The following is a 20698-nucleotide window of genomic DNA, read 5'->3' on the forward strand; positions in this document are numbered from 1 at the left end:
GGTGATCAAATGTCCATTTTATAAAGTTCACTCCAGTTTGGAGAATTTATTAGTGTGAGCAACACAATAAGCAGGGAGACTATCTCGGAGGCTGTTTCAGCATTATGGGGATAGACGTGATGGACATCTAAACTAAGGAACAAGAATAGAAATGGAGAGAGGAGAAGGATTCAAGAGAAATTGAGAGTATAGAACAAATTGAATTTTATTATTATGTCTGCAGGATTAAGGAACAGGAGAAGATGTACAGCTCAGATAAATGGAAAGATGGTGGTACCATTCACCAAGATGTAGAGATATAGGTTGAGGAGGGAATTTAGTTTAATGTGAAACATGGTGTTTGAAGTATCCATAGGATATCAAAATGAAGCTTTCTACTACATAAATACACAGGGGAGTCGAGAGCTCAGGAAAGAAAGATGTGTTGGAATCGTCAGAATGAGTGACAGTCCATGGAAGTAGATGACATCCTCAAGATAAAAGGTATAGAGTAAGAAGAGAGAAGGACCTGTTCTGAAACTTTATGGGAATGCAAACATTGAAAAAATGAGGAAATAAAGACACGAAAAAGAACATCCAGAGAGGCAGAGGGACCAGGAACAAGTAGTTTCGGAGAAGTCAAGGAGAAATTGGCAATAGTTTGAAATGTTAGAGAGAGGTCAAGAAAAATAGAAATTCCTTGGTTTTAACAAGGTCAGTGTTATGTCCAGAAAGAAGGAGTTTATTAGGAAAAGGACATAGTAACCAGACTGCAATGGACTGAGGAGTGGATATGAGTAGAGGCAGTAGATGGAGGAAGTTCTTTTGGATAAGAAAGACTAAAGGCTACATAGGGAAGGAAAATGAAAATATTGGGAAGAGAAAATCATGATCTGTGAGGTTAAGGGTGCATAGGAAAACAAGGAAATAATAGTAATATGAAATTCTGGATACTTTTGGGCTTCTTCCAATTGAATGACATCACCATCCACCATTTGCTCAAGCCAAAAATCATGTAGATATTCATAGTTCTTCTCCTTTTCCTCCATTCTCATGTCTCCTCCATAAAGAATTTGGGTCCACTCTAACCTTCAAAAACATTTCCACAATCTGTCTCTTTCTCTCTCCACTGCCACCACCCTAATACAGACAGCATCTTCTGGGCTCCTGTAATAGCTTCTTAATTGGTTTTCCTATTTCCACTTTTGCCTCCTCTCTCCACAACACAGCTAGAGTGACATAAATCATAAAACATAGATCATATCACTTCTCTCTTAGAATCCTTCCTTGTCTTCTGATTGTGCTTGAAATCAAGTCCAGACTCTCTTGCCTGGCAGAAAACCTTCTGTGGCATCCCAGACCACCTCTCTTTGATCTTGTCTCCCACCACTCTCCTCTGACTCCAACTGCAGTGGTCTTTTTATCTATTCCTCGAATGCATTAGATTTAATCTTGTTTTTAAAGGACTTCACCTAGATATGTCCTTTTCCTGGATTTGATTATTCTAATCTTTGTTTAAATGTCACCTCCTTAAGCAGGTCCACCCTGACCACCTGGCTGAAAGTACCCTTCCTTGTCCCTTCCCACCCATCTTAGTAAAGCTCTACTATTGTGTGTTTTTATTCTTATAAATGAGAACCCTTCTAAAATATAAACCCCATGAGGATTCCTGGCAGATGGTAGGTACTTAAAAATGTTCACTGCATGTTTATAAAAGACAAAAGAGAAGAGCAATTGATTATCAGAAACTAGAGGCATCAAGGACCGGAGCTTGATGTGGTTCAGGAATGGCCAATGATGGTGGATTACTAGACTTTTAAGGTTCCAGGTGTGGAAGAGTTCTTAGCTGTGTCACCCAGGATATTCATATTCTCTGAGCTTTATTTTGGAGTTAATAATAATACATGCCTCATAGGGCTGTTAGGAAAATTAAATGACATAGCACAGATATACGTATAGACAGTCTTAAGCTATTGTCAGGTAGTCAGGACTTCTGCAAATCAATTCATAATTTCTACATTGAGCTTTTTATATGGGCTCCCCTACAGTGGAGTTAACATTTGAAGTAGCATTGACATACATACACTACCACGTGTAAAGGAAAGAGTGGGAAGCTTCTGTGCGGGCAGGGAGCTCAGCTTGGTGCTCTGTGATGACCGAGGGGGTTGTGATGTGGGAGAGGGATGCTCACGAGGGAGAGGATCTATGCATATAGCTGGTTCACATGGTTGGACAGCAGAGACTAACGCAACACGGTAAAGCCATTGTACTCCAATTAAAAAAGAAATTTTTTAAAATTGAGGGTTACTTGTTATTGGGGAAAATTTGATAAAATTCTGAGTTTTAAAAATTACTAGGATTCTGAAAGAATATGGAAATTTGATAATTTAAGAAAAAATCAGAGCACTCCTACAAATCAATAAGAAAAGCATCAAAAACTCCCGCAAGAGTGGGCAAAAGGTATGACAGTTAGCAGTTAAGGAAACACAAATAGGTCTTTAAAATATGCAAAAATGCTCAGCCTTTCTCATAACAAGTAATATGCAAATTACAACTGCAATAAGAGAGATTTTTTACATACTGTTGTTGTTCAGTTGCTAAGTTGTGTCCGGCTCTGCAACCCCATGGACTTCAGCATGCCAGGCTTCCCCACCCATCACCATCTCCCGGAGTTTGCTCAGACTCATGTCCGTTGAGTTGGTGATGCCGTCTAGCCATCTCATCGTCTGCCACCCTATTCTCCTTTATTTTACTTATTGAGTTGACACAAATCAAAAAGTTTAATTAGCATACTTAGTTTGCCAGGCTGGGGAGTGGGTATTACTTTACTTTGTCAATAGTATGAAAATTGATATAACCCCTGTGGAGGGTAACTTGGCAATATTTATCAAATTTCTAAATGTACAAAGCCTTTGGCCTAGCAGCTCCATTTTTCTATATTTATCCAATAGATCTACTGACAGATATTGAAGAATGACTCTTCTAGTATCTTTACTGAAGCATTATTTATGGTAGATAAAGAATGAAAACAACCTACATGTCCATTGATAAGAGAAATGGTTAAATAAATTATGGTACAGTTATACAAGTAAATGGTGGGCAACTGTTAAAAATTGTGAGGCATGGTTTCCTCATCTACAGTGATAGTGTGCTCAGGAAGAGAAATGATCAGAGTCAAGAGTTATTTTAAAGAACTTGACAATTGGATGGAATTGGTGAGTTATGGAGAGGGAGGTAGTATCATGACTGACTTGATGGGATGAATGAGCAGAGACGTCAATGATTGAGATGGAACATCTTGGAACGGTTGCAGAATTGCAGTATCTGTCTAAGTGGAGATGTTTAGTGCAGTTTCATTATATGGATTGGAAGTTCAAGAGAGTTGCTAGAACTCGATTTATAAATTTGAGAGAAGATTACCTAGGGAGGGTAGATATAATCAAAAGACAAGCAGGCCCATGATTAAACTCTGATCATTTAGAGATTGAATAGAGAGGGGAAAAAAAAAAAAGACCTGATAATGGAGACCAAGAATCAGAAACCAGAGAACTAAAACCAGGAGACTATGGGGCTAAAGCCACCAAGAGAGGAACATATTAAGGAGGATATATTAAGAATATATTAAGCATTTAACATCAACTCATGTTAAATGCTGCCCCAAAGTCCAGGAAGATCGCTATAATTTGTTTTGCTCATAAACCTAAGCTCCTTGAAAGTTGCAATTATCTGATTTATTTTTATATCCTTAGGGCATTCCCTGTACCTAGCAGGTATAATCAATGGTCAGTGTATTTTTGTTAAATTGGAAAGACAAAGATACAGAAACATAAAGAGAAATAGAGATACAAAAAACAGCAACAATAGTTATGTGTCTTTGTGTCTCAATAAATAAATAAAGCATATTCTCTTGAACTGTACTGTAAACCAAACTTGATCTTAGAAAGATCCCTTGGTTTTACTCCCGAGCTACATGTTAATTGAGCTCTCACAATGCAACGTTGTTGGGATATTAAATGCCTCCTGAAAATATTTTGATAAATAATGTTCACCTGTGTCTCGTCATTCTGAGTCATTTTTTGTCTTTATTTAGGTCCTGGGTGATGACAAAAAGAGCAATTTGCTTTTCCTCACCAGTGTGACTCCATCATACCACCTTGAATTGGTTGATGGAGTCTGGAGAATCCATTTCTGTGCCACTACGTTTCTGTAATACACTGTAACCACTCATAAGGATGCCCAGCCCCAGTTTCCCATCAGAGAGAAAAATGGCTTTGGGTAGGAAGAAATATACTACCTCTTAAGAGAAACCACCAGCTTCTCAGTTTGTTATTGTTTCTGCCAAAAGCTGCCACTGCTGTCAGGAGAGAATGGAGAGGATGCCGAAGGAGGAAAGAGTTTGACTTTGTCCCGAGAATGTGGAAACCTTCTACACCGCAGAAGAGATGTCATGACTTTTGGGTCCAGGGTCCTCTAGTTAGATACCAAAGTAATAGATGTCACTTAAACAATATTTAAAATGTTATAACATCCTGTATTACTTGGTGAGACCAGAGACTAGTAAATTTTTCTGTAAAGGGTAATAGTTTAGGGTTTGTGGGCCACACAGTCTCTGCCCCACCTACGCAGCTCTGCCTTTGCAGTGCTAAAGCAGCCATAGACAATAAGGAAATGAATGACCTTGGCTGTGTTTCCAATTAAGCCTTATTTATGGAAAATGAGATTTGAATTTCATATAATTTTTGCTTGTCATGAAGTATCATTCTTCTTTTGATCTTTTTCAGCTACTTAACAATGTGAAAACCATTTTTAGCCCACAGGCCATGTGAAAACAGGGGTGGGCTGGATTTGGCCCATGGATGTTAGTTTGGCAACCTCTGATTTCAGACAAACAAGAAGACCATGTCTTGAGAAAGATTTTCAGATTCAGAGCTCTGAAGAAAATAATCTGTTTCATATATACCCTTTATTTTAACTTCTCTAATTTATTTGAACATGTAGACACATTTGCCTACATCTGACTTAGTATATCTCCTCAGTTCAGTGTTGGCCCCTTCTCAGCCATGTAATGAATGAATGCATGTCAATGTAGTGTTTCTATAGAGCAAACTGAAGAATTCTTATCACTTGTCTATATCAACACCCAAACCAAGAGAGGACATAGTAATTCTAATCACATTTTTAAGCTGCATTAATTCATTCAGTAAATACTTATTAATGATCACTTTTATATACTGCAGTACTGTTAGGGAGTTAGAGATAAAAGAGGATAGAAGATAGATTAAAAAAATCTAGTGGCTGACAGGTGTCAGTGAGAATTGTTCGAATGTATTACAGTATAAATATAGTCATTTAAGCCTCAGATAGGCAGGCAAAAACTAAGTTTAAACCTGAGCACTTTTGTGTCTCAGATGTGTGACCTCAGGCTGATTACATAAACCATATAAGCTTCATTTTCCTCTTTTTAAAATAGGCATCATAATACCACCTCCCAAGGAGGTGCTGTGGGAATTAAATAAGACATAGTGTATGTAAATCAGCTAGCATGGTACCTGTACATGGTAAGTAATAAGTAAGTGAAAGTTGCTCAGTCGTGTCTGACTTTTTGTGACCCCATGGACTTTACAGTCCATGGAATTCTCCAAGCCAGAATACTGGAGTGGGTAGCTGTTCCTTTCTCCGGGGGAATCTTCCCAATCCAGGGATCGAACCCAGATCTCCTGCATTGCAGGTGGATTCTTTACCGGCTGAGCCACCAGGGCATTAGTTGTTATATTGCACCAATATGAAGGTACATACTTGTTCAAAAGAAACACACAATTAAAGGCAAAATAGAATACCCGTGTGAGTTAAGAACTTAGGAATACAAATGAAAACTCACAAACCTGAACATTGATGGCTGGTAGAGCCATCAAAATAAAAGCAGAAATGACGTTGTCCTAGGAGCTTACAAAAAGGCACCTGGCTAGTTGTCTTGCCTTTGCCTTCCAGATGGAACATGATGCTGGATTATCTAAGGGGCTCTGCCTATAGTTCTAGCTCTCCAAGCTCCCCAAGATTTAAATGCCAGTTCCGATTAGAGAGAAAGTATGTCATCAGTATCAGTCCCAGCATCTTGCTTCCTTCTAGTCGGGTCAGCTGTGAGCCTTTGACATCTGCAGATCCCTCCTATTAACACCTCCCACTCCATGCTTATTCAATTCTGTGCTTCCACCTTGACCCCCACACCTTCCATCTCTGGTCATTTTGCTCACACCCAGATTCCCTTTAGATTTGGGACATTCTCCTAAACCCTGGTCTTCTTGACCTTGATTCTGATGTCTTGTTTAGCTTGTCACTGACCAGTCCTAATCCAGAGGGTTGTATTCTGCGGTCCACACTCCTGCTATGGTTTCCTTTAACTGTGGTACACATGTGCCTTCATGCTGGACTTCTTAGTATTAGTAGCCTCTTGAACTTCACCTTGGTGAGAGACATCAGGTCTTGCATAGCTCAGCTGCCCTAATCCAAACCAGCTTCTGTATTCACAGCCCATACCCTAGAAAGAGCTCTTCACTCCCTACTGGGCTGACACTCTCTCTCCACTGGCCATGTTTTGTCAGCTAGTTCTAACATGCCTTGTGATCCTGTTATGGCAACATCAATAATGCTTTGCCAATACAAATGACAGAGTTAATAGCACAGGGCCACAATATAGGGGTAATGGAGAACTTCAACATCTACTGACAAGCTCGTTCTGCTGAAAAGTGGGCATCAAATAAAGTTGGCATGACTTAAATTTAAACTAATCGCTTATTGAAGAGGTACTATTCTATGCTTAATTCTAACCAGCTAAGAAGAATGTGTTGGTAAAGTGGAAGTGACAGACAGCTTAAAGTAAGTGACCACGGTATCCTTGAATTTGTAGTAGCCGGAGAAGGCAATTCTTTGCTTGCTGACTGGATATAAAGAAGACTTGAGCAGGTTAAGAGAAAATATGGACATAAGGCTCTATCTGGCCAGGAACTAGGAAAGAAAGCTCAAGAGTAGTAAAATGACTTGAAATTTGAACTCTTATAAAGCCAGTGATTTCAATACAGAAAAGAGAGCATCTAAATAAAAAGAGATCAATGTTGCTGCTCAAGAAGCATCTGATTAGCTCTTATTTTTAAAGGACACTCACAGAAAATAGATAGGAGTAAGGGGAAACCTCACTCTAAAGAAGCACTCAGACCTGTGAAAATAATGCTAGAGGGCTTAACATCCAGAGACAAATAGGCTCTGGGAAAAGTACTGGAGACAATAGTTTTCTGTTTGTTTTTTGTTTATAGATATAGTAAGATAATGGCAACCCACTCCAGTATTCTTGCCTGGAAAATCCCATCGACGGAGGAGCCTGATAAGCTACAGTCCGTGGGGTCACAAAGAGTCGTACACGACTGAGTGACTTCACTTTCTTTCTTTGCTATAGTAAGATAATAAGGAGTAGTGCTACTGAATGAAGCAGACTAATGTTAATAGGTGGCTTAAAGCCAGAATCATCCAGCTATAGTCTAGTTCACTAGACGCTAATATATAAGGCTTTCCCTACACATTTTTAATACCTCTAAAATCAGAAAATGTCTTCAATAGATGTATTTATTGTGGTTGACTTTGGGTGGAAAGAAGTGAAAGTGAAAGTCTCTCAGTCATTTAAAACCCATGGACTATATCCTGCCAGCCTCCTCTGTCCATGGAATTTTCCAGGCCAGAATACTGGAGTGGGTAGCTATTGCCTTCTCCAGGGGATCTTCCCAACCCAGGGATTGAACGCAGGTCTCCCGCATTGCAATGTTTGGGGGAGGGCTGTAAAAACAGTAATTAAGTGATGGTATATCATACAATAAATTGAATAACAGAAGAACAGCAAGCACTAGAGAAAGGACTAAGACAAGAAGAAAAACTGTGATCAAAACCTCTACGAAGGGGTAGAGAGAGACTGTTGTTGGCCCATAGAAGCCAAGTCACTGTACAGTCGCTGTCCAGGCTCACAGAGGCAGGGAGGATGATATATTTGTCCGTTGGAGCTGCTATAACCAGTACCATTGACTGGATGATTTATCAAAAAAAAAATGTTTATTTCTCTGTTCTAAAGGCTAGTAAGTCCAAGACCAGGCTCTGAGCAGATTTGGTATCTGACACAGATGAACACCTTCTTGCTGTATCCACAGGTAGAGAGAGATCATCTCTTCTTACAAGGGCACTAATCCATTCATGGGGTCAGATAATGGCTTGCCCTGGGCAGGACATTTTGAGCTGTGCCTGGCTCACAGCACGTGGCTTCTATTGTGTCCTGCCTTTTCTGAATCACTATGTGATCGACTTAAAGCCCCAGCACTCCAAAGGCCAACTTAGTTAGCTCTAGCTGACTCCTTGGAGGCCTCCTCTAAGAAGATATTTAGGTCAAGGTATATAGGTCTCATGTCACAAGCCAGGAAAAGACATTGCAAAGTGTATAGGTAAGACTTATGGTTTAAAAGAAAAAAAAAAAAAAAGACAAGGGATAGCCAAAATAACTAACCAGAAAACAAAGCAGCCAGGAGACAGAGACTTACCAGAATGGATTCTGGGGAGAATTAGAGCTATGGTCTTATTTCTACTGGTTCTATGGAGCCTGTCTTAAAGAAGGAATTCAGAGAACCTATAGATTAGTTGGCCATGGAGGAAACTGTTCCAACCGCGTATGATTAGACTTTTTGAAACTGCGATATCCCTATACAACTTGAATGTAAAAGATTTCTTACCTAAGGAAGGGATCATGTTCTTTCATGATCTTAATTCTAATTTCTACTGCATTAATAGCAGTAGAACAAATGTTTTCAAATGGCAGAGGATTTGTCATCTTTCATCAAAAGAAATGATCTTAATATTTAAAGATATAGTCCCTTTCCTTAGTTGCCTTCTTGAATGCATCCCTCTTTCTCAGTCACTCTTTTCTGTAGGACATCCATGTAGTTTTAAGAAAACTAACTCCACCTTTATTTCCAGGGTGAGGGGCATGTGGTCCAGACTAAGTCTATCAATGAGTTTTATCCCCTTGGCTCCAGCAACTGTGTCATATATGAGCATGTGACCTAAATCAGTCCAATCAAGGAAAGAAAATATCAGGGTTTTTGTGGTAATGCTAAGACAAAGACACATTCCTCTGGAAGTGAATGCAGTAGCATGTAACCTGGGAGTTCTTGGCCACTATCTGGGGACCAGGAGGGGAGAGTCTGTTGAGAATGGAGCTCTCACCAGGGACTAAAGCGAAGAGGTAATGAAGGAAACATCAAATCCTCTCCACATTGTGCGAGCCATCTAGGCAAACATGTCCCTGAAGTCTTTGAACTTTTCTACTTATGGGAGCCAATAGATTCAATGTTTTGTTTAAGCCTATTTGAGTTAGATTTCTCTTTCCTGAAACTAAACCATCCTCAAAGGATAGAACAAACATGATTAAGGAATGAAATAAATTTTCAATAAATAGAGAGTTAAATATTAAAAATGATCCATACAAGAGAAATGATATGTGTTGAAAAATGAAAGTGGTGTAAGCATGTCTTGACCTTAGGGTGGTAAAAACCTGAGTGAAAGAATAAAGATTTATGATTTGTAAAAGAAAAACATTTATAGATTTGACTACTTGAAACTTTTCAGTTTATGTAGATGAAACTGTACCACAAGCAAAAATAAAAGATAAATGAGAGATTCTAGAATTTTTGCAACCAAATTTATATATGACAAAGGGTAGTGTCCTTTATATATAAAGTACTCTTACAAATTTATGAGAAAAATACATTTAAAAAGAAGTGTAAAGAACATGAGAAAGATAAAAAATATGAACAAGCCATGTGGGTAAAGAATATGAAAAAGCAAAAGAGAAGAAAGGGAATTCAATTGGTCAATTAAAATGAAAAAGATCCAGAGTTAATAGTAAAGGAAAAGTGAAAGAAAAATCAAAGTGTTAGTCACTTAATCATGTCCAACTTTATGTGACCCCATGGACTGTACCCTACCAGGCTACTCTGTTCATGGATTTCTCCAGGCAAGAATGCTGGAGTGGGTAGCCATTCCTTTCTCCAGGGGATCTTCCTGACCCAGGAATCAGACCCAGGTCTCCTGCATTGCAGGCAGGTTCTTTTTACTGTCTGAGCCACCAAATAAAACCAGATATCTTTGTACCTAAGAAATTGTCAAGAACTTTAAAATAATAACTTCCATGGATAAAACTTCAGGGAAATAAACACCCTCATACAATAAGGGGCATGTAAATTGGTTCATGAGCTTCCCTGGTTGCTCAGACAGTAAAGAAACTGCCTGAAATTCGGGAGACCTGGGTTTGATCTCTGGGTCGGGAAGATCCCCTAGAGAAGGGAGCGGCTACCCACTTCAGTATTCTGACCTGGAAAATTCCATGGACAGAGTAGCCTGCAGGCTACAGTCCATGGGATTGCAAAGAGCTGGACATGACTGAGCCACTTTCACTTTCAAATTGATTCAAGCATTCTAGAGAGCAATTTGGCATTATGTACTTAAAATCTTAATATGTGCAAACCATTTAAAAGAGTAATTTCATTTTTAAGACTTTATCCTAAGAAAATAACCAGAAACACTTACAACATTTAATATAAGTGTACTTAGTAAAGCGTACCTTCTTTATAATATTGAACACTTAGCGATAACCTAAAAGTTCAGAAAGACGTATTCTATAAATCATAATACATTCCTTTGATGAAAACTGTGCACCCAGTAGGAAGCAGATTGTGGAAGATGCCATGATATCAGACAATGTAGGTAATTTATTTTTCAATATATATGCTCAAAAAAAATAGGACTGGACGGACACAGGAGAATGTTGATGGTGATAATATCTCAATAGCGGACTTACAATGGATTTTCTTCTCTGTGAGTTTTGAATATCCTAAATCCACCTTGTGTTTTGCATATATTTTTAGGCACTGGAATGCCAAGCCCAATGCTTTGGACATAGCAGGTACTTAATGAATACATGCTGAACTTAACTGAATGATCAAATGCTGGTTAAAAAAAATGCAACGAGGTTATCTTGTGGGGTAGTGCACTCACAAGAGTTGTTTAAGCAGACACTAGCTAGCCATCTGTTGTACCAAAGACTTCATTTCATTAAAACAAAAAAATGTCTACACCTTGCCCAACTCCACTTTCTTCCCAGCCATTTCCTGCTTCCCTCATAGTCAAACTTCCAAGACGAGTCTTCACTTGATCCATTCCAGGTTGACTTCCAATGCTCTAGGAACTGTGCTCATCAGATCTGATCCCCAGACTTTAGCATTCATCCTACCCAAGAGAGAATTGTTTATCCTTTCTTCTTTGAAGGTCTCTTCTCCCTTTACTCACAGACTTCACTCTGTCCCATTCTTATGCTATCTCTCTGGACCTTTCCAGTCTCCTCTTCCGGCTCCTCTTCCTCTGACTGCTGCCTGCGTGCTTTTTTCCCCTCAGGGTCTTGGCACTCTTCTCACTCTATGGCCTCCTCAGGATATCCCATCCATTCTGAGAATTTAGCTACCCGTGGGCCCTGACTTCTGAACCTATATAGTCAGTCCAAACTTTGCTCCTGATCCGCAGACGTGTCTTTCATTTGCCATTGGATATCCTATAATCACTGCAAACTTAATATCATCATCCTCCCTTCCCCCCCACTTTTTTGCTCTCCTATTTAGCTTAGTTAATGTCATTACACTTCAACTTTGGCCTCTCTCCCCTACTCCCAAGTGGCTATCTAATCAATAACTATGTCCTCAATGCTACTTCTAAATCTCCCTTGGATTTGTCACTACTCTTCATCCCCCTGCTGCTATGGTGACTCAGACCGTAATCCCTTCCTTAGACTATTACGGTGACCTTCTAATTGGCTTTCCTGGCTCCAGCCTCCCTTTACTCTAGTTCAGCCATCATCCTGCTACTACAGTTTTCTTTATTTATTTTTTTAATATGAATGACCACATCTCTTCCCTATTTAGGAACCTCTGATACCTTTCATGCTTATTGTCTTCAGTGTGAAGTCCAGCATAAAGTCCCTTAACTGTAAATCAAGTTTCTTCTCGATATTACTACAACCTCCCTAACCAGTTATTTTCAACCCACATCAGACTTCCCTCTCTTCTCTGAATGCAGTTTGCCTTTCCACACTTTTGTGCTTTTCCCCCCCTCTTTCCCTTAGAATCTACTCTCCTCAGCCAACTTATTGCCTCCTTCAGTGCCCAACCCAAACTTCAGTGTCTCTAAGGGGAAAAAACCCTCTGCAGCTTCCAAGACAGACATTAGGACAAGAGATATGGTATTTAAAGCAATGATCTAGATGGGCAATTGTAGAGGACCAAGCCCAATGGAGCTCCCAGCATTCATAAATCAGGAAGGACCCAGCAAAAGAGACTGAAAAGGAAAAAACAATGACGTAGAAGGAAAGCTCATGTGGTGTAATGGAAGCAAAGCAAAGAAAATGTTGCAGTGAAAAGAGATGGATCACTAGGGCCAAGTATTATGGCTGCTGAGAGGGCAGTAAGATTAGAATGGAAAACTGACCAGTGGATTTGACAACCAGAGGTCATTGCAACCTTCACAGGTATGTTTGTAGTAGAAGTTCAGTTCAGTTCAGTCTCTCAGTCGTGTCTTTGCGACCCCATGAACCACAGCACGCCAGGCCTCCCTATCCATCATCAACTGCCGGAGTCTACCCAAACCCATGTCCATTGAGCCAGTGATGCCATCCAACCATCTCATCCTCTGTCGTCCCCTTCTCCTCCTGCCCTCAATATTTCCGAGCATCAGGGTCTTTTCAAATGAGTCATCTCTTCGCATCAGGTGGCCAAAGTATTGGAGTTTCAGCTTCAGCATCAGTCCTTCCAATGAACACCCAGGACTGATCTCCTTTAGGATGGACTGGCTGAATCTCCTAGCAGTCCAAGGGACTCTCAAGAGTCTTCTCCCAACACCACAGTTCAAAAGCATCAATTCTTCTGTGCTCAGCTTGCTTTATAGTCCAACTCTCACATCCATACATGACTACTGGAAAAACCATAGCCTTGACTAGATGGACCTTTGTTGACAAAGTAATGTCTGTGCTTTTTAATATGCTGTCTAGGTTGGTCATAACTTGGCTTCCAAGGATTAAGCGTCTTTTAATTTCATGGCTGCAATCACCATCTGCAGTGATTTTGGAGCCCCCCAAAATAAAATCAGCCACTGTTTCCACTGTTTCCCCATTATTTGCCATGAAGTGATGAGAGTATGGGGGACAAATACTGACTGGATTAGCTTGAAGAGAATGAGAAATGAGGAAGTTGATGCTCTTTGAGTGGGTCAAGGAGTAGATGAATGAAGAAATGATGTCTTAGAGGGACTTTGCTGGTGTTCCAGTGGTTAAGACTGGCTGCTTTCCATGCAGGGGGTGGGAGTTCAATCCCTGGTCAGGAAACTATTATAAGATCTCAGATGCTGCATGGTGTAGCCAAATTGAAAATGTTGTCTTAAAGAGGATTCTATAATTGGTCAGGAACCAACATAGATTAGTTATTTTGAACTTTTAGAGTCTCTGAAAAGTTTCCAAATAGAAACAAGGATGCAATTTGGTGGTGCAAAGCTTTTAGTAATTAACAGGGAATTCAGAGTAGGACTACCCAGGCAGTAGATTAGTCTATGGAAGTTTCAGTGTGAGTTCTCTGTAGTGGTTGCATTTTATTGATTGCTGACCTGGTTCATAAAGGTGCATAAAGACCTTCATGCAGTACTTCTCAGAAGCTTCAGGAAAGAGCTCTCCCTGCAGGGACTTGGGTGCAAAATTTTCAGACTGTTTCCAAACCCCTCTTACTAGTGTGTAGGGGTATTGATAAGAATCTATAAGGCTGGTTTTTGATGGCTGGGCAGTACCAAGGCTGAATGGTTGAGAAGAGGTCAACAGGAAAAATCTGACCCACCCAATGTTGTGCATTTGAAAATGCTGTATTTGGAAGTATTTCTATATAAATTTTTTACACTGACATCATAATGGAGGTGGACTAAGTATTCATCTACCTATATTTGATGAATAGGTAGGCTGTTCTTACCTGCCTCCCCCTGGAGATGAAATATGGAGAATACAAACTTTGGATAGACCAGACCCAAGCTTTGATTTTGACCTGATACCTGTGTGACATTTTTCAAATAGTGTTTCAAAAAGTACTTTGGTACAGATCCCATGTAAAATATATTTTTACTTACATGACTGAAGACAACCCAGGGATCATATATTTCCCTTCATAAAATTATTTATGTTGACATCCTGGTGCTTCCCTGGTGGCTCAGATAGTAAAGAATCCACCTGCAATTCAGGAGACCTGGGTTCGATCCCTGGATCAGGAAGATCCCCTGGAGAAGGGAAGGATACCAACTCCAGTATTCTTGCCTGGAGAATCCCACAGAGAGAGGAGTCTGCAGGCTACAGTCCATGTGGTCACAAAATGTAGGACACGACTGAGTGACTAAGAGTTTCACTTTTCTCTTTACACATGTTAATGTCCAGGGCCTGAATAATGAAATAGAACCAGTCATAGAATATTGAAGAACCTGGTGTTATACCATGCTTCCTATGATTCCCCAAATGCACAAGATGCTCTTATATATGCCTTTGCTAATGCTACATCCTCTACCCGGAATACCCAAATCCCCTTCTTCCTGGCATACACAGACCTAAGAGGTCTTCCTCGCCAGAGATCAGTTCCCTCTCTATGGTCCCCAGACTATTTTCATGTGTCACTCCATCTCCACACCTACCACACTGAACTACAGTTGTTTGGTCTTCTGACTCCCTCACTGGGCTGTGAGTTTCCTGAAGTAAGTGATTTTTGTCTTCTTCCTCTTTCTTTTACATCTAGGGTAATGTTTTTACATTTGGGGCACACAATCAATGCTTGTTGAATGGATGTGTGAGTGCTTGAGAGTATGAATAAATGAATGAATGAGTAAATGAATACCTGAAAAGATCAGAAAAATGTTACCCCACCCAAAGGGAAGCTCATACAAACATGAACGTGTCGATGACTTTACATACATGCAGAATTAGTACATAGAATGGCAGTTTCCAAGTCCAACTGAGATGATAAGATTACTGCAGCCTAATGTATGTAAAGATGAGAGTAATACTCACAAATGACTCATAATATGTGTGGCACAAGATGGTGAGAACTGTGCTGATTAAAATCAGAGTTGGGTGGTAGGAATTGATTGGTTTTCATCTACATTTGGGAGAGAGTTTTGATCTGTGGAACAAAATGAACATTTTGGCCCTGTGATTTCTTTTAAGCAAGCTATTTTTCATCTTAAAATTTAAGGGCAAGGTAACAGCTTAATAAGCATGTTTTTCTAAAGCATGGCTTCCTTGTAAAACCAAAAAGAAGAACAAGCTCGCTATTACATCTCTAAAATGGAAGTTGCATTGTTGAACTCCTCATTTCATTCCTGCATGCCTTGGTTTCTTCCATGCATCCTTTGTAAAATTATAATAGCCCTTACTAGTATTTACATTATAAAAGGATTGTTAATGTAAATTAGATAGTATAAAATGGGTTATGATGTCTTCTTTGAAAGACAAGCACGATACACAAATGAGGTATTATTATTTAGTTTTTCCTTTTCAGTCTCCTTAAATGAGAATTAGATGAAGACTCTGCCCCTTAAGCAATATCCAGTGGGTAAATGATTATTGAGTTGAGTAAAATGAAAAAAAAAAATCTTCAGCCAGAAACTCGGTTTGTGCAGCTTAGCTAGTCTCCACACAAGACAAAAGTACTGTCTTTATTTGTGATGTTTACCACCACACTTTATCTCCTGTCTGTGCTGTAATCACAATCTGAAGACAGTTAAGCCTTCCAGTTCAGTCACAGTGTGCATTTTAGAGAACCTAGATATCCTGGAATGATTGCAATTGAGAATGTTTCATTTAATCAAGCCATGCAGCCAGTTTTGCTACTGATTTAGGGCCTAATTCAACTCCTGGTTTTTAGGCTCAGGTCACTATCACTGCAACCTTTTCAGGTTGGTTACTGCCATTGCCTCTGCGCTCCCTATTAGCACCACCCAGGCCAGAGCTTTCCTATCTTCTCCTTGGAGTACAAGTTACTAAGAGGGGTTGAGGAGATTAGATCTGAGGAGTTGTTGTGAATGTCAGAAACTTTACTTCATGTCATGAAAGGGTGAGAATGGAAACACCAGCTGTGACAGATTGGGGATAGCAGAGCTGGTGGTGGTAGGCTGCCTGCCCAGCATGACTATTCCTGGCCTCTGTGTGCCTCGTAACTCCAGCTGACTTCTAGCTCCTGGTGCCTGTTCTCTGACTGTGCCCTGCTCCTCCTATCTCATCCAGACCCCTTACAGTGTTCATCCATTGTGTCTTGGTTCACCTTCAGCACACAGGCCATCCCTACCAAGAGCATGGCCATGAGGTAGCTAAGCTAATGCAAAGGTGATAGGTGAGTTTTCATGGTGGCATCATGTCCTTACTTTGGGGAAAAAAATTTAGGGATTATATCATCTACTTGGAAGGCAAATTTTTTGAAACATTTGTCTACATTCACTGGTTCCACCGATTCCTCAATTCACTGTGAGCTGCCTTCTGCCTCCACTGACCTGGCTGTCACCCAACTGGACAGATACCTTCCTGGAAATCCCTCCATAGATGCTTATCAAGCTTTTCTCACTTGATCTTTTGACAGCATTTACTGTTGTTGACCACAACATGCTTGTTGAAATGTGCTTTTCCCTTGTCCTCTGTGATACCTCACTCCACTAGTTTCCCTCCTGAAACCTCTCTCTAGTTGCCCTCTCTCTGGCTTTATCTTCTCTTAATCTCCTTTTTTTGGGGGGGTGGGGTGGGTGGAGGAAATCCTTTCTCTGCCCATGTTTTAAGTTTTGATATTACTCTGGCTTCTCTCCTGGGCCCTTTTCTCTTCCATGACACTCTCCCCACAAAGCTCTTTCATCCCCTTTGATTCTATTGTTGCCTATCGTGTACTGATGCTTCCTAAACCTATACTCTCAGATATCCAGATCAAACTGCCTCTTCATAACCCATGAGTGTTCCCCAGGCATACCAAACCCAACATGACCACAACTGGACTCATCTCTTAAGAAAATGTCTTAGTGATTGATATCACTATCCACCCAATATGCTCAGTCGCTGAGTTGTGTCCAACTCTTTGTGACCCCCATGAATTATAGCCTGCCAGACTCCTCTGTCCGTGGGATTATCCAGGGAAGAATGCTGGAGTGGGGGCTGCCATTTCCTTCTCCAGGGATTTAGCTGTTCAAGTCAAAAAACTGAACACCAGTTTAAACTTCTCCCCTTCAAAACGCCAGCATTCAAGCCATCACAAACTTCAGTAGATTATACTCCCTAAATGACATGGCTTGTAAGGCTCTGTATAAACTGTTTCTGTTAACCTCTCCAGTTTCATCTCTGACCACTGTGTCTCAGCTATCCTGAACTATTTTCAGTATTCAGATTCTTGGTCATTTCTGTCACCTTCAAAATATGCATCTATGTGCCCTCCATTGAAACAGATCTGTCTCACCTCTTTATTGGACTAACTTCTTCATACCTTGTAAGTCTCCATGTGGAAGCACTAACTTCCAATTCTCCCAAAGTCTGGGTTAGGTGTCCCTCCTAGAGTTCTTGATGGTCTTCTCTTTATAACACACTGTTTTATGGGAGCTGCCTTTCCTGCTTCTGTCTTGCCCTCTACTGGAAGCTCTACTGAAAGGTTTCTGTAAGCAGGAAGCATATTTACTTCATTTACCTTTGGACTCATAGAACCAACAAAGTACTTGGTACAAAGTAGATGCTCAGTAAATGAAAATAGAGGTTAAAATATCACTGTGAGAATAGACAATAAATTTCCAATCAGAGGATACAATTAGGATTTTACAAAACAAAAATTTATCAAGTCTCTTTGACATCAAAGAGATTTGAAGATTATCTAAAACCATTTAGAAGAGTTTATCAACAATAGAATCATGAGCAGAGAGTAGTTAATAGATTTAGATTTCAAATCTGTCCCTTATGGGCTTCTCTTCCAGAGTTCAGAATGCAGACTCTCTGAGCTGTATTTTGGGGTCCCCAAGCATTCCATCCTCTCGACTCTCCGTATACTTTTGGATTCATAACCCACTCCATACTTGAGAAAATGGGGATTGGAATAAGGTAAGTGCTAGCTTTTCTGTTTTTTCCTCTATTACTTTATTTTCAACCATATACTATACTTGTAGAGCAATAATTTTTAAACCCTGTCACAGTAATTTTTAAACTGTCTCTCTGGAGTCTTGATCAGGAGGTATGACTGACTTCCCTGCTTGTCTAGCTGGTCTCATAGTGTTTGAATATCCTATGCATATGATGAAATGTTGCAAAGTGCCTTGAAATATTATATCCTTTCAGATTTTCTTATTGCATGACTATTTAAATTCTTTATCATTATTCTATTGAGTTTTTCCTAATATGACTCCATGTAGAAAAAAAAGTCAATTTTGAGAAACCAGAAAGACTTGCTGTCCACTTTTGGACACCATTTGGATCAGATGCACACTCAGAATGCAGGGCATGAGCAGTGTAAGCAAACTTCAGAAGCAACTCTGTTTCAGCCGCACTGCATGTGGACAACTGTTCACTGCACACCCACTGCCAACCTTCTCGAGCCCCTTGATAATGTTCAGTCTCTAAGTCATATCTGACTTTTTGCAACCCCATGGACTGCAGCATGCCAGGCTTCCCTGTTCTTCACTATCTCCCAGAGTTTGTTCAAACTCATGTTCATTGAGTTGGTGATGCCATCAACCCACCTCATCCTCCATTTTCCCCTTCTCCTCCTACCCTCAATCTTTTCCAGCATCAGGGTCTTTTCCAGTGAGTCAGCTCTTCCCTTCAGGTGGATAACAAAGTGTTGGAGCTTCAGCATCAGTCAGTCAGTCAGTCAGTTCAGTCGCTCAGTCGTGTCCAACTCTTTGCGACCCCATGGACTGCAGCACGCCAGGCTTCCCTGTCTATCACCAACTCCTGGAGCTTAGTCAAACTCACGTCCATCAAGTCAGTGATGCCAGCCTGTCTTTTCATCGTCTGTCATCCCCTTCTCCTGCCTTCAATCTTTCTCAGGATTAGGGTCTTTTCCAATGAATCAGTTCTTTGCATCAGGTGGTCAAAGTATTAGAGTATCAGCTTCAGCATCAGTCCTTCCAATGAATATTCAGAGTTGATTTCCTTTACAATTGGCTGGTTTGATCTCTTTGCTTGAGCCCCTTACTTGCTTTCATTTTTCATTTTTAGAAAATGTATTATTTATCTTCATATTTGTTTATTGCTTATCCCCAAATTAGAATATAAGCTTTTTAAGGGCAGGAATTTTGTTTTGTTCACCAGTATATGCTCAGAACTTGGAACAATAACTATTTACATAATAGAAACTCAATATATATTGATTGAATGAACAGTGTTTTTTAAAACATTTTTAAGAGATGGATGCATACCCAGGCCTCTAGAGATCTAATGTAAATCTAGCCCAAAGCTTTGTTGCCCTTAACTTTTTGATGGATGGCTAAGATGATAACATTGACCACACACTGAATGAATTTACAGATGTAAATTGTTGTGCGTCTATAAATTATACACAACTGCAAAGGATAACCAACAAGTTGGATGATACAATCAGGATTCCCCTCCCCCTTATCAAATCCTGACAAAATGTAATGGTGAATCACACCTAACAATATAAAGGGACAGATATAAAGCACTCAGAGTTCCCAAAATTCAATTGTACCAGTACAGGTTGGGGGCGAGATGACTTACAATTGCTCACATAGGAAGATTTAGAGTCTCCTGTTGATTGTGAGTAGATGATGAGTCAACGCAGTGTGATGTAACTTCCAAAAAAGATCAATCTTTTGTTGTATTAATAGAAATATAGTGTTCAGGTCAGGAAGTAGTTCTCTAGTACTCACTGGTGATCGGGTCAGATTTGGTTTGCTTTATGAATTCTGATCTTCAACCTTTAAGAAAACCATTAATAAACAAAAGGTTCTTCAAGAAGAGTTTAAAAGGGTAAAATGGGATCTTATAATCAGTGTCATATCAGAAATGATTAAAGGGTCTAAGAGTTTGTGTTGGTGTGTGAGGTGGAGGGAGAGAGCTAGCACCTTCCAAAGTGAGAAGTGCTGTCCTGCAAGGAAAGTTATATTTCTTCTGGGTAATCCCAGAAGATTGAACACCCTTGAGTAGAAAATATAAGTATGTATGTTACAACCCATTAGAATTTGTCAGCAATTACTATGTTTGCCCAGTAATCAGGTGGACAACTGGTGGAGGTTGTAAGTTCCTTGACCCTGGTGGTGTTCAAGCAGAAACTGGGCACACATGCCTCATGTCCTGAATACATTTGTGATGGAAGTTCAAACACTGGGGTAATGGATTGGATTAATCACAATAGCAAACACAGATTGGGTGCTTACTATATGACCGGTACCATAATAAGTATTAATGTGAGTTATTATTTTTAATACATCAATCTTACTCCATCGTGAAAGTGAAAGTGAAAGTCACTCAGTTGTGTTCAACTCTTTGCAACCCCATGGACTATACAGTCCATGCAATTCTCCAGGTCAAAATACTGGAGTGGGTAGCTGTTCCCTTCTTCAAGGGATCTTCCCAACCCAGAGATCGAAC

At 40.0% G+C, this 20698-nt stretch overlaps 2 protein-coding genes across 2 annotated transcripts in view; one reads left to right on the plus strand and one right to left on the minus strand.

The window, feature by feature from the left end:
- LOC136170342 (uncharacterized) overlaps positions 1-1034 on the minus strand; it is an 83883-nt gene extending 82849 nt beyond the window's left edge. The window contains exon 1 of the mRNA XM_065938495.1: positions 934-1034. Within this exon, the coding sequence (XP_065794567.1) occupies positions 934-1034 (101 nt within the window). The remainder of the gene's footprint in view (positions 1-933) is intronic.
- The window catches only part of MKLN1 (muskelin 1), a 390406-nt gene that overhangs the window by 3258 nt on the left and 366450 nt on the right, over positions 1-20698 (plus strand). The window contains exon 2 of the mRNA XM_065938894.1: positions 18067-18190. Coding sequence (XP_065794966.1) covers positions 18174-18190 — 17 coding nt within the window. The 5' untranslated portion in view covers positions 18067-18173. The remainder of the gene's footprint in view (positions 1-18066; positions 18191-20698) is intronic.

The sequence above is a fragment of the Muntiacus reevesi genome, chromosome 6, assembly GCF_963930625.1.
Source record: "Muntiacus reevesi chromosome 6, mMunRee1.1, whole genome shotgun sequence".
NCBI classification, from domain to species: domain Eukaryota; kingdom Metazoa; phylum Chordata; class Mammalia; order Artiodactyla; family Cervidae; genus Muntiacus; species Muntiacus reevesi.